At 39.3% G+C, this 24,613-nt stretch overlaps 1 protein-coding gene across 3 annotated transcripts in view; it reads right to left on the reverse strand.

Annotated features, from left to right (window-relative positions):
* Positions 1–244: 244 nt before the first annotated feature.
* slain2 (SLAIN motif family, member 2) overlaps positions 245–24,613 on the reverse strand; it is a 33,337-nt gene continuing 8,968 nt past the window's right edge. Inside the window, exons 3-9 of one of the 3 annotated variants that reach the window (XM_066719957.1) lie at positions 15,544–15,711; positions 15,295–15,456; positions 14,660–15,019; positions 10,388–10,528; positions 7,233–7,310; positions 4,475–4,727; positions 245–4,075 (exon numbers count right to left, since the gene is read on the reverse strand). In XM_066719957.1, coding sequence (XP_066576054.1) covers positions 4,009–4,075; positions 4,475–4,727; positions 7,233–7,310; positions 10,388–10,528; positions 14,660–15,019; positions 15,295–15,456; positions 15,544–15,711 — 1,229 coding nt within the window. In that variant the 3' untranslated portion in view covers positions 245–4,008. The remainder of the gene's footprint in view (positions 4,076–4,474; positions 4,728–7,232; positions 7,311–10,387; positions 10,529–14,659; positions 15,020–15,294; positions 15,457–15,543; positions 15,712–24,613) is intronic. The other 2 variants (XM_066719958.1, XM_066719959.1) reach the window with 2 other exon arrangements.

A 24,613-nucleotide genomic window follows, 5' to 3' on the forward strand; every position in this document is an offset into this window, starting at 1 on the left:
AAATAAAGACCAGAAAGTACGTGTTTGAAATACTAAAAGGCAAAAACCCCTTTCTTTCCTTTTATTTGAAATGTGAATTTACATGGGAAAAATGAATGTAGGTGACTATATAAAAGTTTGTAAACAAAATAATTACAGGTTCATGGTAGGTCTTTATATCTTGAGCTTCTTGTGGCCCACACCTCCAGCACAATGAGAACGTTTCATTTGCAGTTGTTGCTTTCGTGTGTAAATAAAGTAACTGTTACAGATTCAGCGTTTATTTTTAAATACCAAGGCGCATATTCTACAGTCTTCTTACAAGAGCAATTATTCATTTATGAATGCAAAAAAACAAACCAATGCTAACAAACACATTAAGAAAAAACTCAAACCAAAGTAAAACCTGACTGCTTACATAAATAAAATGGCAAATCCGAGCTGTTGGCACAAAACAAGCACATTCAAAAGAAAAAGTCACTGTGTAACTCATGTAAATCATAGGCACTAGATTTTGTATCGAAACCCGCACACACCTTCTCACACACTCTTCCACCACAGAAATGTGCTACACCGGAAAAGCTGAACATTTATGGTATCCGTTTAATAAGCGGAGTCTAACACACACATCACAGTTTAAAGCACAGGGAGCACAGACGCTCAAATATCTGTACGATGTTAGAAATCTATCTGTACTGTAATAGTATTCAGCTCCAGTAAATCAACCCCACAAGTGATGTTTTCTGAAGCTTGTATTTAAAGCTCATGGCATCTCTTGTGCAAATGAGGTGAATATTATTACAGATGCATATTGTAGTTTTCCAACTTTATGGATTCCAATTAGGAAAGGCTTCGCTACAAGAAGTAATTTTATATTACAGGAAAAGCCCCCCCAGCTAACCTTGGAATATGTGGTTGTTGCATCAAACTCTAATGTTCCTCATCTTTCCTGCCGAATGGTGAAAAAGTCTCCTATGCATAATGTGTTTAACAGTGAGGAGTCCTGGGGAGCATGAACATCTAGCCCACAGAAGATGTGTTATCCAGCATTAATTCTCTCCAAACCAGTCGTAATATGATAATTATGACACAAAGGAAAACGCAAAGCTAGCCACAAAACCATTTCACTTAGTCTCAGTGTATGGAAGCTTCCCACTTGAATAATTCCCTTTCATAAAAGTCATGAGTATTTGTTCCACAAGTCCAAATCAATACACATTACATTTTTTTTCTTGCCAATGTTGTCTCTTGCTAGATTTGCACCTTTAAATGTTTGCCATTAATTTCAGAAAATGGGGAGCAAATGTTCTTGCAGCAAAGAAAAATCAACCATAATATTGTACACGAAAACAATATCATACCACCCATCTGAAATTCCTTGAGAGCTTTGGACCTGAAACATGAACATGGATCCCTTCCTTTGGGGAAAGGAATACTAGAAAATAAATGTGTTGCCAGTTTTTAAAAACGTATTCATTGCTCTCCAATTTTACATGGTACCACAGTAAAGGGAACCTACTTGCCTCCGATCAAATCTTAACGTGCAGCTTTTGAAAATGCTTAACAGTCAAAAAGCAAAAGTCTGTGTTCATGTTTACAGACCCCAGACTGACTTAGCAACGAAGATCATTCATTCAGTTGAAATCTGTAGAAATGGTTGCAGTGCACATTGCGACACCAGGTATTTGTGACTCACTTTGACTATACATCAATAACATTGTGACTCACAAGCCCTGTACTCCAAAACCGGCTACTAAACCAAGGGTGTCGCAAGGTTGAAGAACGACTACTTTTACCTTAATGAGTTTTATCACAATGGGTCGTGTTTTTCCAGTTGTTTTACCATGTGGTATGAATAGGACTAGAAATTGAAAGGAAGATTTCTTGCATTTGGGCAATTTTCATTTCTAAAAATCTATGCGTATGCAGTTCTGACCAGCAACATATTTTGATAAGATGTCAGTGATACTCCTGCTGTATGAATAGTATATTGAACATCCTATCCCCCCAGAATGCAAAAATGCCCCCTAGCACAACTATTCATAGAGCTTGCAAATACAGTAAAGCAAAAATATTAAGTAATTACTGAAATATTTTGATGCATTATAGTTATCTGTATGCATTAACAGCTTTTTGTAATCATGATGTACTGGTTTACTCCTGTGAACAAGTTTTATTAATTTCCCAAGACAAAAGCAGGTCAGTGCAACTAACAATAAATACACTAGATTAATTTACCATGGAAAAATACTCTAAATTGTAATTTTTGCAGACCAAATAATAGAATAATTCAGATTCTAGTAATAGAAAATAATTTGATGGAAATCTCTTAAATAAGTTCAAATAAATATATCTTACAAATTGAAATAACACATTCTAGTTCATAAACTAGAATAACCCTCAATGTCGTCAAGCTCTGGCTTTATTGTACCTAAAAGAAAGAATGCAAAATGACAGCTGTGAGTGAGCAGATTAACTGAAGTCCAATTAGATAAATCACCCGTTCTCTGCCAATACATAGGTATATTTAGATCTTCAACCTCAGGGTTTTTAAAGGATGAAAGGTCAAGAACCAATATAACGGCAATCTCAGATCTACCTGTGGTGAGGTATTTGAGAAGCAAACAGCATCTTTGTTTTGTATTTTTAAAGCACTGTACGAGAAGTGAAAATTAACTCTTGGCAGCTGTTTGCTATCAGACAAAAACGTGCCATGTGGGGGAACCTACATCGACAACAAACATCCCCCGTCTCAGGTCAATCCTATGGCTTTACTCCAGGCAGTGCTCTGAACATCACGCTTCACTTCTAAGGTTTCAAGGCAACCCCCTTCCTACAGCCAAGCACAGTTGCTCTCTCGTATCTACACACTGCATGTACAGGGTGTCACACAAATAAAATAAAGACGATTGAATTAATCAACCCAGGCACTTTACAGGCATGATGGGATGGGGGCACTGCCAAGACTAAAGTTTTTTTTGTTTTATGATGCTTAAGTGGCTGTACAAGGCAAATCGTCTAAACCACACAGCTAATGCAGGTATTTACAGTACCTCGATATGTTCCACTGAAGTTACAGATGTTTGTCTGCAGATGTGTTATACATATATTGATACCTCCCTGCTTGTGGGATGTTCGAGAGGCAGGGTTTAATTTCACACGTGTGTGTTGTGCCAGTATGAAATGAGTGCATAGTTTTAACGCAGTTCCACGCTGAAAGCACTGAGGCGGTGTTGAATGGAGCAGATGCGGACGAGGCGTCACTGAAAACGCACACAGACACACTGGCCCGTTTCTTAAGCGTTTTAGAAGTCGGCTGCACACCACTGACAACTTGTTCCTGAGCCAAAACATACAGTGCAGGAAAAAAGATCTTCGAAATTAATACTCAGCCCTTTGGCATCCCCGCTTTCAGATGATATGTCATTTGAAACCTTTACAAACATATTTTTGAAATAACAGTTGGCTTTACCTTTGAAAGCACAAATTAAGTGTTTGCTCGCTCCTTTTCTCGTTACTCAAGATCCACACACTGTTTACATTGCATATTAAGCTCTTGCCTTGTTGACACTTGCACTGCGCGTGATGGAACAGTACACCAATTCTGATCTCTTTACACAATCTTGTATGGTTTTGTCAGATGCCGTTGTGCTGTGCTGGATCAGAGGAACAGTCTTTGCTCTTGTAGTTTACTGCTATTTGTGGTCAGCTTATTTCTTTGGCATTCACCGGGGATCAGCCCAGACATTGGCCTCAATTGTCTGGAACATCATGCCGAGTTCCACAGGAGCACAGATCAGACGAGACTTCCATGAAAACTGATTGCATGAGAAAGAATTAAAACAAAATAAATGTCAATGTCAGTAAAGTGCTGCATTGCAACCTCTGCCACATTGTGCTGATTAAATGGCAGAGATCAGGGTTTCGACCCCCAGCCACCCCTCAGATTTCACAAGTCGCATGTGAGCGCCTGCCGCAGGTGAGGAAGGCTGTGGAAGATAGCGCTCAGGGCTCCGGGTGGAGAGGACATCAGTAGCAGCCTTCTTTCCAGCTGTCATCTTTCATACCTCCATAGGTCTTGGGAGCTTGCAATGATCTTAAATGGAGGAAAAAACAAATAAAAGTCAAGCTTAAGTTAGATGGACTTTATGAAAGAAAATATCCTAAAAAAGCATATGACATGATGTTTCTAACCATTAATACAAATTATTATAATTCATGCTTTGTGTACACTACTCCTTTATTTGGTGTAAACTGGCAAATGATTGTTTATCATGTCTGGGTAGTGAGTGAAATTATTCTATGTCGCATTACCTCTGGGGGAAGCGTGGTCAACAAAACCCTAGTTTACAGTAAGATTAAGTTCAGTATTCTATGCTTGACAATCATAATTACTGAAAGTGTCCATGGTATAAATCCAGATTGGTTAGATACCTCTGTCCACGTGATTCGCAGTAATCTCCCAAGCCACCTTTTCAAAGTACCAGAACCTTACCTTCGGACCGGCTGTGCCAGTTTGCTGCGAGGCACTGGTATCCCCCCTCCTGCAGAGGAGCTGGGGCGCGGGAGGCCGCTGCGCCCCCCCAGGGTGCGGGTGGGGGTAGTGCTGCCCGCGGCGGGAGTGGGCGAGCCAGAGGTCTGGATGGGGATCCCGGTCACCGAGCCAGGGCCGGGGATGGCCTTGATAGGCTGCCGGAGAGCCAGTGGGGAAGGGGCTGCCGGGGGACGCAGTTTGCTGGGAGATGGTACTGAAACCACATGGAAAGAGAGAAATCAGCCTACAGTGTGTGACAGCAGAACTCGTCTGGGTCATGCACGAGTGTAAACTGGTAGATTTCAGGACAGAGGGCTGCAAAGGAGGCTAGAATTGTTTCTCAATTACAATCAAGTTATTTTTCACGACTTATTTTCATGATAATTCAATTGCATTTTAAAATAAGCTCTGCACGATCCATCTCTTCTGCACGATAATAAAATAACAAAATCAAACGAGTTAACTCTGTACCCATAATTTAATATTAGTTTCAGCGCAGTGATTAATGCCAGCCTTCCCTCCTGTGACAATATACAGGGCCTCACACTGCCTTGCGACTACCTGGATCCTACGATCAACATTTAGGTTGCAAGTATCTGGCAACGTGTTGGGGACAACGTGGTGAAAAGTGCCCTGCCAATGCCAGTACAGTAGTGCAAGGAATGGAAATAAAAAGTCACTTTAAAACCAGCTTATAGCTTATATCCTAGTGTAAATGTGAAATTAAGGAAAATGTTGAATGAACATGCCCTCTTTTACATTGACACAACAGCAACAATAAAAAACGGAAGCGCAGTACCTGCTGCACAGGCAGGCCGTTACACTCTGAACGTGACCGAGGGTTTTAGCTTCACTGCAGAAATATAAAACTGCAGAAAATGCAGGTATGATTTGCAAAGAGCACATTTAAAATCACCAGCACACAGATTCAACAGCTAAGCAGGTCGCACTATTCAGAGAAGGAAGACTGTATGGTGCTCTAGACCCACACAAAGTCAGTGATGACTGATCATTTCCATTTCATTTACAATGTGCATCGACTTGATACAAGCCATCTGGTCTCATACTCGTGTCTTGCTAGCTTATCCCATATTAGGTAGGTACAATAATATTATACACACATCTACAATATATATTCCTACTACAAATTAGAATAATGCCATGGCAGGAACTGGAACTGCAGAATATGAATTTGAAAACCCAGCTCAACCAATCAGTACAGCATCAATGACTTCGTACTCGATCTGCCTTTGCCTTTGCTTAATAAACCATGTGATCCAGTAACATCATTCATGACTATCATTTTCATTGTATAACAGATGTGTGGTGGGAAGAAAACAAATATGGTGAACGGAATGTGTAAAAATTAAAACAGCTGTACGGATTACCTTGAGAAGAATTTTTTTTTTTTTTTTTTTTTAATTAAAGAATTAAACCGAAATGCACTTAATCATGATTTTCTCCCCATGTTTAGATCGAGGATGCCGAGTGTGATGATCTCTCTCATGCCGAGTGTACTGGAGGCCAACCCTGCAGACCTCAAGAGGTGAGATCAGCGCGCGACACTGGCTAGGTGACCGGCTCATACAGTCATCTCACCGGTCTGCTGCAATTGGAATTCAGTTACAGTTGGCCATCTGCAGGAGGCCCAAAGTCCCATCTCTGAGCATCACCTCCCACAATATAGCAATTTAAGCTGAATCCCATTCAAGAGAACCCATTTGAGGTTTTTTGTTGATTCACTGTCAAGAATAATAATTATAAGGTTGAGATTTATGTAATTCACACATTTCTAAGGTTCTGCACGCTCTCAAAAGGTGTGAAAAATGCGAAGGACGACAAATGCATACAAATATATTTATGCTTTTTTGAACCCAATCAGAAGCAGCACATTGGTATTGAACTACACTCAACACCAACCTTGGTGGCCTACAAACATGTCAGGAGCCAGACTGCTTCCTTTGGCACTGTGACTCTGACACAGGCAAGGTTACACAGGGGAGACCGACGCAGCTCCACCCTTAGAGCACAGTGACCGTAACTCATACTGTGGCTGCATGCGCTACACACCTAATGCTGGCCATGAGTGACAACTTTTGTTCAACCAATAAACAGTAGAAGCGGTTTCTACAATCGCTTGAGGTCACTGTTCACTAGCAAACATATGTTGTGAATTTATAACGGTGAATCGTACTGGAAACCAGCACTCTCTCGGGATGAAGGGTTCAGTTACACACTGGCTCATCATTATATTACACCAGTATTTGTTTTCACCTTCTCTCCTCAATCACAAATACTATTTGAAAGCTACAAAATATATATAAATAAATAGTTTACATTTGAAAAGATTAATTAACCGTGCTGTTTAAAGGATAAATCATGTAGAAACTACAAAATCCTGAAACCAGAGCAATCCTAGGCTGGGTGGTGCTATGCAATCTTTGCTGGAACATCCCAGGGGATGAATCTCAAAAATCTAGATGCGTTAACTAATTGATTTCTGTAATAATATGACCGTGACAGTAGAATGTGGCCTTTGCAATGGCCTCCCTCTGTGTTGGGTTGGTTTTTGACAATGTCCACCAGCCCTGCAAACCTCGCAGCTGGAGAAACATCTGTATTTGATGAGGGGTCACAGAGCAGTGCAAGAATAAATAATATGCAGGAGGGGAGAGAACACCAAGACTGCCCCTGATGAAGGCCAGAGGCAGAGGGTTACCTCTTAAAGAAGCTTGACTTTGGAGGAGTGGTTTGGTTTTCGGGGAAGAGCGAATCATGTTTGTATACCTTTGTGGAGCTGTAGAAAAACAAGCAAATATTACGCACTGAAATAGGTATCTAAAGGTGCAGACTCAAAAGCCTTCAAGCAGCCAATTCAGGGACAGGAGGAGGCTGAGAGAGATCATTACAAGAGCCAGCAAGATGAGTGACAGAAACTGGAGGGAGGAGAGGGGAAGGCAAAGGACCAAGAACACAAAAGAATTCACCAGATGCCGCTCAAACCCGGCCACAGTGAAACTCATTCCAACACCAAAGCCAAGGGTGAAAAGATACTTCTAAGCATCTTGTTTAATTACAGCCACAAGGGAAAATCCACCACCTTTTCAAAATGAAACCATACCGATTACAACTCAAAGACAGAACAGATGAAAAGAGAATACAGAATAAAGGCACTGCATGCTTTATTACTGCAAACAAAGGAAGGGAGGGAAGGATGCCACCATTAAAAGTGCTGTTTTTCTTTAATGCATTATATCAAGTGAATGTTATTTTAAAACTTGTAAGGAATCTGTAGCAATATGTATTTCATCCCAAAAGTACTGACTTGTAAAAAATCTGAAAGGTTTCCATGTCTACAAATCTTCATGAGATAATAGTATTCATGCTAAAATATACACTACTGCCTACAAAAACGAATGACTAATAATTAAGATTAATAATTCACTGCTGATTATTATATACACTTTCATTATTGTGTAAGTATATAGAACATTATCAGTAAAATGGCTTCTGGAAGCCATAATTGTTCAATGTTAATGAAGAATTAACAATCTTTAACTATTGTTTATGGAGTATTTCTGAATACATTATCATGGTTTTCAATATGTAATGGAAACTTTCCTATTATCTTCTAGCTGTTCAATCAGTTAAATTTCAGGTGTACTTTAATATTGTATATCTGTTCAAAAGAAAATTCAGGGTGAAGGTCAAATGAAAGGCAGTCAAAGCTCAGAAGGGGAAAGTTAAAAAAAAAAGTATAATAAAAAAGATTTTTCAGCCAAAGCCATCAGGATTCCAAACTAGAAGCAGAAGATCTGAGTTTTCACACAGCATATTTAATTTTCATTATGAAAAAAACATGTAAACATTGTATCACTGAATACGCTACATTGTCCTGAATGTTCAGATACTTTTAGGACTTTTAAAGGGAGAAAATATGGGCTTTTTCTTGATGTTTCAAGTAACCAAGAACCTTTGTATTCCTGCAAGAATGGGTTTCTGTGTATTACATTTATTTCTTATTTCTTTATTTATTGTGTGTGTTTCAGACCTGGATGGTTCTGCATCTAAACAGTTTGTTGCGTTTGTGTGGTTTCAATATTGCAACTTGATTATTGTAACTGGTGGCACTGCTTTAACCTCTTAGTGAAGTGCTGTTGAGCTGGCAGTTCTCTCTCTTGCGGACGAGGCTGTTCTATCAGCATCAGTGCTGCAAAACATTGTTTAGAAGGACTGAAAGCTAGTTTTCTAGCACAAAGATGCCAATGGTTTCTATATTTGATCATGAAGTAGCTAGCAGCAGCTCCTCTCCTTTGTAAACTTCGTATGTTTCTTGAATTCACTTTAAAATTACATCTTTCGTTTACATTTAGGATGGCATTAATTCATCTCATTTAAAAAAACTAAAAAAATAAAAATAAAAAAAAGCATTTTTTCACAGTTTTGAGGATGACTCGTTGATTTTACACCTGCTATGTGTAGTTCCTTCTTCATTTCACCAGTGCAGGTCACATTACAGTGGCTCCAGGGAAATGGTCATGCAGTTTAGTAGATCTGACGTATTTTTCCTAGGTTTGCCCTGGACATCTCGCAGGTTTGTGCCTTTCTGAAAACTTTCTTGGTGAAGTTCTGAAGTTAATCTTATGGATTCCCACGATGGATGAAATACATTTGTTGTAGTTTACGTTTCATTCAGTTGTTTTTGTTTGGGGGGTTTCCATATCCATTCATTTGCAAAGTTAAAAAAAGTTAAAAGTTGACACTAGGACTACAAGAAGTAGCTGACAATTAATCAATCAATCAGAAAGATAGTGAACACCTGTAGTTACCTAGTTGTTGAAAATGTGCCTTTACACTTCACTAGTACCTGGTCAACTGGCATCAACTAGTCAGCTATTAATATCTATGTGCTGCAGCCCTTGCAGCCCCCCTAGGGGTCAAATAACACATTGTGTTTGAGGTCACCTCCTTATTCTCCATCTAAGGAAAAAGACAAATCGCCAATGCCCTGACAAACAGAAGCATGATTGCATATGTAATCACAGGAGTCAGAGCTCTTCAAAATCCCTGCTGATGACATCTTCACCAAATGTTCTTCCAAACAGAGGTTTCATACGTGGCTAAATGAAGACCAGAAGAATGAGCTCCAGCACTGGAGGGCAGAGACGAGTGGTTGTGCCAGCGATGTGAGAGCCTAACCTCCCTTACAATTCCTAGACTAGATGCAGCAGAACGTAGTGTTGGAGTAGAAATGTATTTATTTTATTTTTAAAAATCTTCTCTGGTCTCCCATGACTCACATGATGACCCTTTGTCTTGGATACAGTGTGCGTGTAAACAAACAATACGATGCATTTCTGAAAGGTTGTCTCAGAGCGTCTCTGAGGATTAACCCTTAATCACAGCAGCACAGTTACCCAATGTGGTTTTCGCAATTCAAATCAAGAAATCTGTGGCAGCATGGTCTTTGTACATATGAGTGGGTATTATGGCTGTACGAATCCATGCTAATTAACTTCGCATTAGAGCTTGAAAAGGGCTTTCAGCAATGCCCCTCAACACTGCCATAGCTCTGCCATACTTAAATACCCTTCCACCTTGGTTTTCTTATGTGAAGAACAGGGAAGGAAACACTAAATATGACAAATTAGTTAATATATAACAATAACTGTTGAAATCTGTCATAATTACCATATTACTGCCCTGACCAATGGTGTGCCAGAGATGGTAGGGTGCAAAGGCGCTCTACACCTATATTAGAAAAGCGTAGTTGTTAGAGAGCCCTGTCTAGGGAGTCATGTCTGAAAGGGCTGCACAGTCTGGTTACGGGCTGTGATGCTGTGAGCAGGGGGCACGCTGTGTCTAGACACTCACTGGCCGATTGCTGCTGCAGCCGAGGCGCTCCTCCGTTTGGCACTTGAAGATTTGAGTCGCAGCTTCTGCTGTTTTTGACAGGCTCTGCGGCCTGGACACCAGCTGCCCTAGACAGGTTTGGAAGACTACGTCTGAGCTTTTCTGAAACATGGAAGAAAACAAAATTGAAAAAAAAAAAAAAAAAAGCAATAATGCATGACTAATGATCTTAAATCAAAAGAATTGCATATCGGTTTCAATTCTGAAGGCTCAAATGCTTCCTCCCCTTAGGAAAAAAGTTTGAGCTTCAAGAATTGTGCAGCATCCGACTATCTGCAATGGTTTTTACATTGCATGGACATGTGAAATGCAATTTATATATATTTCTGTGTGGTTTGAGAACACAAAATCTTGCAATCAGATGTTGAGAGATCTTTGTAATTCAAAGGGTTCAAAATAATAAAAGGTGGTTTTGCATTATACTGTTGAATCAAGGGGCTGAACCACAGAAACCTCCTTCCTCAATCTGCTCTCCCTCCATAAATCTAGAACTTTCAAATACGGTAAGGAGAAGAGAAAACTAACAAGAAATTACAGATCACTAGCAAAGCTCTTCAGCACCATAAAGACGAATAATGGAAGTATACTAATACAAATATAAAATGCTACTGAACAGATGTGTGGCGAACAATTTCTGCACTTCAAAGTATCTCATGTAGATCCAGCTCTTTGAAATACAAATTCCCTGTAAGAATGATCACAAAACCAGCAGGTCTTCGTCACTTATTGTTTTCCAGTTTGGTTACAAGTTAACAGGTTTAAATTGGCTAATTAGTGCCTCTCACACTGGTTTAAAATGAGCATCCTGCCTGAACAGCCGGTATAATGTTTTATATAAACATTATATGTAAAACAGCTGCATTATATATTTTATATTAATATTAGAAATACTAATGTGTCAGAGCCAACTGTATTAATTTGTCAAATGTTAGCAAGGCTGTTATGTGTGCGGACCCTGCAGAAGTCCCTCCCAACATTTGCTTAATGGTTTTCTGTAGCTTATCTTAAGGCTGGAGAGGTCACATCATAGTGATTGATTGACAGTTGTTAATGATGACCATGGGACCAAAGTTCTTGGAGTATATCAAAGCAAGCCATCTGGTTTCCGCATCCCACACCTTCCCCAAGAAGACAACCACAAACAATCCAAAGGCCAGAGACCCGACCTCAAAGCAACACTTCTTGGAAGCATGTGACTGACCCTGCCCACAGAACCACGTCATGCTTTCTATCAAGGCGGTTACATTTTGCTGTTCAGTGAGACTCCGCTCAGGTGGAGAGCTTCCATGTCGTGGCATGTTAAATAAATACATTATCCTTTGTGCTTTAAGACTTCAATTCTTTACTGGGTTCTTCACCGCCCAAATTGAGAATTCAAAACTGGACAAACAGCAGCAGCACAGTATCAATTAGTGCTTGTCCTGTGCAGTACCTCACACTGCTTAATAAAATACACAGGAGCGGTGAATACAGCACAAAGAAAACCATGACAGGACATACAGTTAGGTCCATAAAAATTTGGACAGTGACAAAATTGTCATTTTGGCTCTGTATGCCACCACAATGGATTTTGAAAGGATAAAATCAAGATGTGCTTTAATATAAATTGCCCCCCCCCACACACACACATTTTTAGGGGCTCAAAAGGTAATTGGACAAACTAACATAATTATAAATTAAATTGTGAGTTTCAATACTTGGTTGCAATCCTTTGCAGTCAATGACTGCCTGAAAGTGTGGAACCCATAGCCATCACCAGATGCTGGGTTTCTTCCCTGGTGATGCTCTGCCAGGCCTGCACTGCAGCTGTCTGTAGTTCCTGCTTGTTCTTGGGGTGTTGTGCCTTCAGTTTTGCCTTAGGAATCAAAGCAAACCAATCAGAGATACAGCAAAAACATTAGGTGTGACCAAATCAACTATTTGGTACATTCTTAAAAAGAAAGAATGCACTGGTGCGCTCAGGAACACCAAAAGGCCTGGAAGACCACAGAAAACAACTGTGGTGGATGACAGAATAATTATTTCCCTGGTGAAGAAAACCCCTTCATAACAGTTGGCCAGATCAAGAACACCCTCCAGGAGGCAGGCATATCTGTGTCAAAGTCAACAATCAAGAGAAGACTTCACCAGAGTAAATACAGAGGGTTTACCACCAGATGTAAACAGGAAACAGGAAGACCAGATTAGAGTTTGCCAAAAAACATCTAAAGAACCTGTACAGTTCTGGAACAACATCCTATGGACAGATTGACAAAGATCAACTTGTACCAGAATGATGGGAAGAGAAGAGTATGGAGATGGGAAGGAACTGCTCATGATCCGAAGCATCCCACCTCATCTGTGAAGCATGTTATGGCATGGGCATGTATGGCTGCCCAGGGAACTGGTTCCCTTGTATTTATTGATGATGTGTCTGCTAACAAAAGCAGCAGAATGAATTCTAAAGTGTTTAGGGTTATATTATCTGCTCAGATTCAGCCAAATGCTTCAAAACTCACTGGACGGCGCTTCACAGTGCAGATGGACAATGACCCAAAGCATACTGCGAAAGCAACCCAAGACTTTTTTAAGGTAAAGAAGTGGAATGTTCTGCAATGGCCAAGTCGATCACCTGACCTGAATCCAATTGAGCAGCATTTCACAAGTAGGAACTAAAGACAGCTGCAGTGCAGGCCTGGCAGAGCATCACCGGGGAAGAAACCCAGCATCTGGTGATGTCTATGGGTTCCAGACTTCAGGCAGTCATTGACTGCAAAGGATTTGCAACCAAGTATTGAAACTCACAATTTAATTCATGATTATGTTAGTTAAATGCTTTTAAGCCCCTAAAATTGTAAGTGCCACTTATAAAAATGTGTGTAATTTCTACACAGTTCAAATTAAAGATGAAAGTCTACACTTAAAGCACTTTATTGTTTCCTTTCAAATCCATTGTGGTGGTGTACAGAGCCAAAACGATGACAATTGTGTCACTGTCCAAATATTTATGAACCTCACTGTATGTGAGGGATATACAATGTATATTTGCATATTTCCCAAGCTTATCTTTCATCATCTCTGTCAAGCTCTTAATGCAATCCACCTGACCTGTGACCGAAATGCTCTGTGATGGGTGAACATATGGCCATTCAATTTTTGCAAGAAAAAGTGGCAGCCAGCAATCAGAATACTAAATGGCAACAACAACAAAGGTGACCTGGGGTTCAATCCTGACACTGCCCAGCAAAGCACTGATACTAGCAGTATTGTACTATGTCGTTCTGTTCCACACAGTAGGAGAGCAATACGGTGTTAGCTTGTCTATCCCAGCATTTTTATGCTTTCTTTTCCTGAAAACACTTTTCATTAAAATTACTGGTTTTGATTAAACCTAGTTTGCCTGATAAAAACTATTCGAGTTTCTTCTTCCCTGCCCCTTTTCTCAAATAAATATCTGTATAATAACAACAACAATAACAACATCCTTTTCATGAGTAAACAAAGAGTGACCGCTGTAAACTAACACACCACAGGTGCAGCAGTGGTTCTGTTGCTGTACCGATTGGCCCAGACACACACACAGGCCATGACAACAGACAGACACCCATCCTTCTCCCATGGTATACAGGTGCTATACAATCTCTAGGCTTTACTACTGGCTCTGAACACACAAAACTTGCACTCTGCTTTACATAATAGTCTAACTGGTGGTTCTGAAGGACAACTTGTAAGTTTACATTTACAACAGCCTTAGGAACATGTTGCTTACAAAACCATGTGCCTGGTGCAACATGTCCCTGTCATGCCTGTCCTTTATTTCTGCAGCCTTAACCTGTACGGTCATGTTTATATGGCGATGCTATCTGAGCAGTGTATGTGAAGCAGGTTTTAAGATGAGTATTGCATCTGTTTGAGTCTCTTCTGCCTTTTGTTCTATGAAAACATCGTCACGTCATACATTTATGAGCTGTAGAAGTCATTTTAGGCTTATTTGAATGTTCTACACACTATAAAAAAAAAAAAAAAGCCGAATTTGACCAAAAAGATTTTTGTAGCATGTTACCAACACTATAGTGAAAACACATATGGCAGGTTATTTGGCAAGTACTTTTGCAAAGGTATTAATAATCTTCTAGGATCTGTTTAAAAAAAAAAAAAAAAAAAAAAAAAAAACAGCAATCATTAATGACAGGTAGTCTCAGACATTACTCCAGCGCCTGGCAGTAACTGAAGGCCCAGACTCCGGCTCCTTACCTTCGTTCTTGACAGCGCTGGTCTGCAGGTCGGGGGCATGTCCCTGCAGGGAGAGACGGGGCTGCTGCAGCCGGCTGATGACTGGCTGAGGGGAGGCACGGCTGTACTCCAGGGAGCGGGCCGGAGAGCGGGAGCGCGGGGAGTTGCGGGGCGAGTGGCGGGGCGAGGGGCGCGGGGAGTGCCGGGGAGAGGGCGAGAAGCGGTTGATGGGCGGGTGGAATGCAGGGTGAACGGCCTCTTCATCGTCCTCCAGGCTGTGGGCGTCCAGCTCCTGGTCGCTGAAGGTGCCCCGGCGGAGGGAGTGACAGGAAGAGCCCGAACTGCGTCTGGATGCGGTAGCCGCATACTCCTGTCTCAGACCTGCACAATGACAGCAGCACAAAGACCTTCATAGGAACTCATTTGGAATTTAAACTTCACCACTGCGCAGATGGACCTCCATGTTCAATCCAGAGATCTCTCATTTATCCATTACTCTCTACATCTAACAATTCAAATGTCTGTTGACTACAACATGCAACTGAACAGGGCTGAACATGAGAATACCCCCCTGACAATGTCCAGTAAGAATGTAGAGGAATCAAAGAGTCTGGTTGGTTCTACTATTCAAAACATAGACCCATCCCAATACTCACTCTCCTCCTGCATCCGTGCTAGAATCTGCACGTCCGTGACGTCGTTGAGTTTGTACCCTGACCCCACCGAGTCCTCGTCCATCTCAGAGGTGCTCAGCTCACTGTCCACTGAAGACTGGGGACTTATGGGAGGGTTGCGTTCTGTGGAGCTTTTGTAGTGCCCTGAAATGAGATGAGATGAGCGATTCATAACTCTGATCTCCTCTGGTACATGTGAACTCACTTTTAAACAGGCTGGATCTGAGGTACCTGAACTGGTCGGCAGCACAAGCTGCTTGACGATGGGCACTCGCACCGGGGTGGAGGAGGGGGAGTTGAAGCCACTGCTGTAGGGACTGTTTCCTGCGTTAGGGCTGTATGGGCTGCCATAACCAACTGTGGAGTTGTAAGGGCTGCTGTAGAGACTTCTCCTCTTCGCTATAATAATACAAAAAAAAAAAAAAAAAATACAGTCAAAAACATAGCAAGTCTCACAGGGAGCTACAGTAGTGCGCAACTAGCAGCTGACCGGCAGAAGTCAATAAAACCTTATTGTAGACTGCAAGAGGAAACTGCAGGACATTCTGTATTTTGACAAAAGAAAATAAACTCAGCCAGTACATAACACAACCCAATATTATGATAAATGGCTGAATTTTCATCAAGGATTTCATCTAAAAATCCAAATATAACTGTAGTTATCCATGTGACAGTTAGCTATCAGACAGGGAGGATTTCTGCCAACATGTTATTGCCGCAACCACAGAAATGTGTGGAAAGCAAACTGCAAGCACCATAATGAAATGTTTAAGCAAGACGGCCGACAAATTATTAAGTGGGTGGAAAAATGGCTGAATCAATGCATTTTTGTCATTCAGTGTCATTCATTTAATAACTTTAATATGGTGGTCAAAAATACTTTCGATAGCATTTTTCTGAAAGTATGCGTTATATGAATGGACTTGAATGATACCCATCCCTTCACTTATCCACTGAAGCAATGTCTCAACTGATTTATCAGAATGTGGCAGCAATGCACACAATAAAAACAATCTAGGAAGAATTACTCAGATCACATTATATGATTAGTATTTGTTAATTTGGCAAACATCACATTTTGGATAATTGCATATTTCCTAGAGACTGTGTAGGATTCTGGAACAATAATATGATTGTCTCCCATCAAGGCAAACCTCAGAGTTACCAGTCTTTTACGGAGGTCTTTAAACCGGGAACAGTGGCACACCGTACCTATACACAGTATTTACATACTGGTCAGTAGTTTTCTTTTACTTTTTAATTTGAAACTTTTATTTTTACCATACTATCAATTGCACAACTAAACACTGAAAGGACCAAAAATAAATAAAAGCACCTGGGTAATCTTTCCAGAAGGCGGCTTTACAAGACTTATTTGTGCAGTCACTTTAAAGAGTATACAGACAAATGGAGCATAAGTCACTGAAAGCTTTCTGGCCTGTTAAATTATTTAGGAAACAAATCAGTTGTGTTGCCCTACTCACTGACTTCCTAAGGAAGACCAGAGGTTGAAAAACACGGCTCGGTCTCAGAGACCCAACAAATAGCTGCTTCCACTGTATATGTTTATATTACATATCCTTAGCTGGTTTATACTTACACTGCTCTGCATTATGCTCTATACAGCTTACACTACCTGATCAACATTATGTGGTAGAAGGCAGATTAAAAGTGTCATAAGGAAATAAGAAATGTCATATAGGACCATGGGCCAGGCTTTCACACTTATCACCTAACAAGATTGTAGTGTGGTGCACTCTGGTAAAAATATAGTAAGGCTAGTGTGGTGTAGCTTGGTATAATTGTGGTAGAAATCAGGTAAAATAATAGTAACAAATAGTAAATAATGGTAAAAGTGTGGTAAATATACACATATGCATGCAAAGTAAGTCCCTCCCTCCTATATTTTCTCTCATTGGATTTGCTTTGCAGTTCTCTCAAATGTACCGCAGGATATCCCAAATGTCGGAATTCCGCAAAAAATTTAACTGTGAACAAAGAACTGTTAAAATGAAAGCTAAACTAAAATTGACAAATATGATAAACTTGAATGAAGAAATATTAGAACAAAATGTGTCCATGAAGACTTATTTTCTACAAGATAAATGCAAAAAGAACAGCGATTTTTTTATGTCCTTAAAAGTCTGTTACATATGGTTTTTGCTATTGATTTTTGTTTTAAACTGCATCACTACTCATAAGCAGTGCACTTTAGGCAGACTGAGCCTGCAATACTGCCCTGCAGACAGTAAACCACAAGCAATCTCAAATCCATGGTCCATTATGGAAATCACAGATGTGATCTATGCCATGACTGCAATTTGCATTTGCCAGCTGCTTTAAATGGTTCTCAGTGCTCCAAGATCATGAAATAATGCTCTGAAATAGGAAAGCCCAGCAAACAGGAGCTGTGACAGAGCATGTGTGATCACAGCATCATGCGTCAACAGCTACTGAATTTCAGAACTCATGTCCACATGTAATGTCCAGTCTTTTGGCAGCACAGCAAAAATAAAGACTAAGAGAGAGGCTTTTAAGTGTATTTTATTATAGATTTTTACATGACATTGAGTAAACAATGATTTACACAACAGCGCTAAGTGAAAGAGAGAGATCTTATTGGAGTTACTTTTCCCGTTATACCTTTGGTGCAGTAAGGATGCAATGGACACTTCACTGAAAGACTGATCATTCAAAGAGAAATACACACAATCTGGCTAAGAGCCTGCCACAGGCATCAGTCTCTGTGTGGGCATAGTATTATCTGAAGTGCTTATTTCCTTGTCTCCTATGGTGGAAAGCTTCAAAAATATTAGCTGACTTCTTAATAATGTTACTCATAGATTGAGCTGCACTAGGGACCAAGACACTGTAAACATTCTGAGAAACATTTGTATTGCATCATCAGACCCGACGTTGTGGTCTCTGCGAGTGTACAGTCGTCAGGAATACTCGACTGGATACAGAAACAAGCTTTCTGAATGAAGAGGCACACAGCATAGCGGAATAAGGTGAACACATTGGAACATTTCAGATTGACTGGAATAGAGGCATTGATTAATACTATGGGTCACTACATTTTCTATTAAAAATATAATAGCAATAATCTGAAACGCTTTGTTAATTCTTGCTGAGGGTTTCATGTTTAATTATAAAAAATATATGAAAGAAAGCAATTTAAAATGTAGACTAAACAAGAAAGCTAACCCATACTTCTTATGATTGTATAACCTGTGTAGTGTACTCTGAGGTGACTGTGAAGGATATTCCATTATAAATAATTTCTAAATGTTTGTGTAAATCCTGAGGTATTACTTATTATTCCCACTGTTCTTAATTAAGAATTTAATTAAATTAGTGTTTAGGCATTCTTTTATTTATTTTTTTAATACATTTATTCCGTTAATATTCTTTATGTTGTTAAATACAATTTTCTCAGCGTTTCTTAGAATGTGACATTTATAAATGGTCATTAAATAGGTAGGTAATATAGCCTAGATCAGGGGTAGTCAATAGGCACACCACGGGCCAAATCCAGACCGCCAGTTGCTTTTGACTGGAATGCGAGAATAATTTTAAATTACCTTTTTTTTTTTTTTTTTGATGATAATAAGTTATGTAATGATACAGAGGTTTGTTGCACTTGTTATTGTGTGGACCCTAGTAGCAGCCCTTCCTGGTTATTAGCCAATAGGATGTTACGTATTAATATGGGATGTCCTATATAGAGCTCGTGTTCTGTTAGCGAGTTGATTTTTCAACATTCAATTTTGTGTAGTGCACAGTGGGGAAAAAGGGGAATGGTAAAGACTTGAATCTAATAATACACAAAACGCTTGAAAGTTTCTGTTATGTTTATCTATATGCCTACAATAATCTTTAACAAATTAAAAGTTTTAATACTAATATTTATATTTAAAGGTTTTATTTTTGTACTTTGTCTGGACCTCGACTATACCTTGACCAAGAACTCTGGACCCTGACACAAAATAATTAACTATCCCTGGCGTAGAGGTGTCCGGCACTCACAGATTCAGTTAAACTCAAATTAACTTAACTTAATGGGGTTCTTTCATCGAGTGGTGCTAACAATGGTTAATCTAACCCATGAACTTAAAGATTGTATCTATTGGTCTGGCTTCATTATTCAAAATTACTGTGTTCAAGGTAAACAGTGATTGAAAATGTAGATAGACCTGTAAAGCTGCAGAAGTGTGACTCCCCAGGGCCACAGTTGGTTCAGCACTGTGTTATGAACACTGACGCTCCATTAATGAAGAGCAAGCAGGACAGGGAGATAAACTGATAACTCGAGCAGTGTGCTAATGGCATTTCCAACCATTGAAAGCTGCGGTGATCCGTCACCGTCTGTCAGACACACCATTGTCTGTAGCTCAGCAGTTATTTGTTTTTTCCTAAGGTTTACTTTAAGATATTAAGCTGTAAGTTAACACCAGTGATCTACTTGGTGATTATTCTGTTCCTGCTGTAAAATCAGAAATATTGTAGCAATTTGACAAAAAACATTATTTTCTGTGAATTTCCTTTAAGCAGATTAGTAAATTGCAGTGTTTTCTGTGAATCAGGTTAGGAAAGTGCGATCCAAAGAGTTGTTAACAGGTTTAGGTGTTGCCTTTTATTCATATCAGGAAGCTTGTCAGATTTGCAAGGCAATTGTGTCGATACCATTGTTCTTTGCAACTCAAAGGAAAATAAACTCATTAATGCAACTATATACATTAGTATTCAGACAACAGATACTCCCACTAGCTTCGCCAAGTGTACAAACAATGCCAAAACCCTTTTCCCCCGAATGACTAAATGCAATTTCTGTGGAATTATGAGATTAAAACAAATATCTGCTAGAGAAAAACATCTTCAACAGTAAGTTTGACATGCCAAGTGAATAAAACTGAGGATGTGATTTTAGTTTAAAATAAACAGGACTGTCTGTTCATTAGTACAGGGTAAAATAAAGGAATTTAATGAAACAGGGTTTCCTACTGCAAGGATGGAACCTGGTCCTGGACAGTTAGGAACAGTAAAGTATTCCCACAGTCTCTTGTCTTGTACAGTGCATAGTATAACCACAGCATGAGAGCTTTATGACTTATGCTCTTGTTATTCCAAGTTCCTCATGGAAAAGAAAGGGAAGGCTTGGTTACTATGGATACATATCAAAGACACAAACACTGCGCTGGTTTAGCAGGCAGGGCTACACTGAACCCGTCCCGATTTTAACAGCACAACACAACCCAGTTCTATCATACAATTACACTGAACGCTGGGTGGTTTACTTCACTGTTCAATTACAACAAGCATTCCTTGTTTAGATATTCCGGTTAATATAGTCAGTTAATCAAATAAATCAAAGCAATGAATATGCTGTAAGTTAATAACTAAAGGCAGCGACTGTAGACATATTGCCTTCTATAATACGGAAATACAATACCTTGATTAACGCCCTAAGGCAGACTACTTACAATAGAACCATTCAAAGAAATTAGAGAAATACAATAGGAGTTCAAACACCACAGCAATTGCACAAATCAGAAACATGTGCTGAGAATATCCCCTCAAACTACAGAGATGCTCGGTTCTTTTAAAAGGGCAAACTAAAATTACAAGTAAGCCAGACACCAAAAGTGGGATACACTCCTCTGTGATATTTATTCTCTGATGGGGATGCGATTCCTAAACTGTAACATGGCAACAGACTTCTCACAGACTCGGGCAATTCCCAACATGCAAGGTGACAGGAAAAGCTGAGGGGATGCATCGCTGATGAATGATACAAAAACATGAACAACATTGCCATGCTAACAGCATCTGACAAACTATAAGTGAAATAGGTGGCAATACAAGTTTTGTGAAAATGACTTTATTAGCGGTTACTTCTATAGTTGTCCCAGATTGACCAATTATTCATAAGTCTCACTAAAAGTTTTAGCAAAAAAAACAACAACCCTACAGTGAGCTTTCTCTTGGCCAGAAAACATGGCTCAGCACTGATCTGTATGGCATTAGAGTTCACACTCAATACTCATCAACCATTGAACTAATCTCTGGTCAATTCATGAGCAAGTATCTATCTGTGCCATATGGTATTAGGACTTGGTGAAGTAGCTCAGTTCCCATTGGAGCTGTATCTGGTTGGCTAGAATCATTTCACTTGTAATCGGAGATGGATTTAACCCAGACCTCCAGAGGTGAAAGCATAGTGACCCAACCAATTTGTCTGCTTTGCAATTGTAACAAACTTATGGAAGAGCAGCTGAGTTACAGCACATACTACAGATAATCACAGATAAATCATTTAAGATGGATTTCATTTTTTATATTTATAGTTGAATTTGAAAGTATTCACATACTTCATTTAACACTAGAAGCGCGAAGCCGGTCAATTTGACCGATTTGGTAATTAAAATTTGAATTACTCCGTGTTCCTAAATACACTGCGCATACCCGTTCATGACTTTTCTTAAATATATGCATTAAACATGCCTACAGCGTTTTAGCTGCATAAACACAAAATAAGTTATAAACACATTTACCTAGAATAGCCAAAATCGGTTTATTTTGACTGGTCATTTGAATACATAATAAAACAAATATAATGCATAATCCTGTCTTCCCTTTACAATAGTGTCACTCAAGTGTTGATCTCTACCTATCTACAGTCTTTCATGTGCTTGAAAAACACACGCATTGTACAGCATTACAGGTGTTTTCTTACAGCTGTATTCAGATAGAGCTGATACAGTGATTATCCGCAAAATAAACACAGATTGGAAACGGAGACTGAAGAGAGCTCATTTTGGAAATGCCATGTATATGAATATGACTGATTCAGGGGCTTCAGTGATACTGGCAATGACAGATCATTTGTGCCAGTGCTGTGAAAACACTGCGAGTGAAACGCAGGTCCAAATGGCACCGAGTGCTTTTACTCTACTGATCAATACGCGATCACTACTACACAGTACAGACAGCAATAGCGCAGCACATCCACCAAAATAATGATACACGGACATAATCAGTGGAGGAGCATTCATTGCAATGCTGTATATTCATGGAGTAAAACCTGGAGAGGGCTGTCACAATGCAGTGTGAGGTACGAGCTCATGCAGGGAAAGTGCAGAAACGTGTCCTCTGTGGACTGTACGAGCTGTCAGGTATGCAGGCTAAATATATAGTACATAGTTTATTGAAATAAACTACAGTGAATAAAAGCTGTGTATGTTGAAAACAAAGTTTACATGGTGTTGACAATGTTTACTTTAGTGTACAATTATGTTTTGATAAATGCAAGTTATTTTTGAACTATAAAATATTGCTTTTGAGCATTATTCCAATATTTACGATTACACTTTTTTCATTCTCTTATTGTATGCTGTTTTTGAGCTTTTTGCTTATTGTAGGCTATATAGTTATTCATGTTTTGACTGCAGTGTGCCCAATTAGAAAAAAGTGTGTTGTTATTTATAGCTATTATTAATGTTTTATGATCATATTTAAATTTAAATACTGCATTTGTGCTATGTAAATGTTGGATTTGATGTTCATGAATAAAACTTCTGAGTTTTATACAATGGTTTGCCTTTGATTATCATATCACAGTTGTTAAAGAGCTATTGGTTACAATGACCAGCTATGGCACTTGTAGGTAGTTCGAAATGTCGGAGCTTCTATTGTTAAATCAATTTAACTATATTTTATGACATTTAGATCAATAAAAAATATTCCATTCCCTCTAGGCAGAATCAGTGTTCAACAAACTGAAAATATAACCTTATGATGAATGTAGTTTAGTATGATTAGAAGTAGCATAATTTTAAGCATGACAGTACTTTTCAAACAGCGGAAAAAAAGTTATACAACGGTCTTCAAAGGGCCACAACAAATGTGCAGTATCTCTACAAAAAATGCGGTTCCATAGAAACAGTGCAAAACATTTAGAAAACAAACCCACTAGCCTCAGAGCACTACCAAAGACTCTAAAAATATACAGAGAACAAAGGTGGAACCAGCCGTATAATAAAGTGATTAATTACGTATGGTTTAAATGAAAAACAATGAGTTGCTGACTCTTGGCAAATATAATTTACATGTATCCTTTGGATATGAATGGACAGAAAAGATACATGTGTAGAAGTAGTTAGCAGAAGTTAAACAGGCCTACATTTAGCATTGGAAATTTAGATGTACAATAACAGTCTCTTACAGATCACCGATGTTGTAGTCACTAAACCCCATTCCATCTATTTCAGACAAACTATTTCAAAGGTCAGTAGACAATGCAACACTCTTGCACAGCACAGTCAATTAACAGTAAATACAGGACCTTGAACAGAGGACCTCTAAATGTTCTCTGTTCCTCATGCATGACCTCCATCACATGAGCATACCTTAATAGAAATGGCCATGGCCTTTTCATTTGAGCGTGTTGAATTTGATCCGTGTCCAGACTCAAGCATCATCTAAAATTAGCAACCATACGAACACACAGCTCCGTCAACAATGACAAGCCGCGGTGTTGCATAATACTGTTCAAAGGGCTTGAAATCTGGCCCCTGCTCCACACAACATCCACAGACCAGGGCTGAAGCTGCCTGAATCAGTCTTTTGGTTAGTATTTCCTAGTTATATTTTTTAATACATTTCAAATGAGAAACTACCCAAATTATTCCCAGCTGACAAATCTGAGGAATGTATCCGTATTGCAAAGCACAACATTTATTACAATTTAGAGCTTCCCCTGATAACATAAAATATGACATAACTTTCTTCATTTGTCAATATTAACCATGGGAAATGTAATGCATTCTTCAAGAACCGATACATGCAGATTTCAAACTGCAGCTATAGGATCTGAAATAGTGCCACACTAGTGAGCATGGTTGAATAATCCGATGCTCCGTTTCAGCTCCTCGGAATGTTGTGGAATTATTTAAAGAAGCCCACCGTTGGATTCCTTTAGCTTAATTAGATATAACAAGCAATACACATTGAATGTTTTAGATTCTTTTTGCTACTTGTCGTCATCTAAAAACAATCCATCATGTAATACTGAAACAGAATGTCGACTTTCAATACTGTAGGGTTTACAGAATTAGAAATTCGCATAACTGAACAAAAACATTTCGAACTATACCCATTTCCATGGACCTTGTAGCACATTTGTGTTTAAATCACTAGTTTTTATCAAATAAATCCACTGCAATGGAAACGTAGCCACTGATTTCAGAGTTGTACAATACAAATTAGTGTTAAGCATCTTGTCCTTGAGGTAAAGAACAAT

This window comes from Amia ocellicauda, chromosome 13 (genome assembly GCF_036373705.1).
Source record: "Amia ocellicauda isolate fAmiCal2 chromosome 13, fAmiCal2.hap1, whole genome shotgun sequence".
Taxonomy (NCBI): Eukaryota; Metazoa; Chordata; class Actinopteri; order Amiiformes; family Amiidae; genus Amia; species Amia ocellicauda.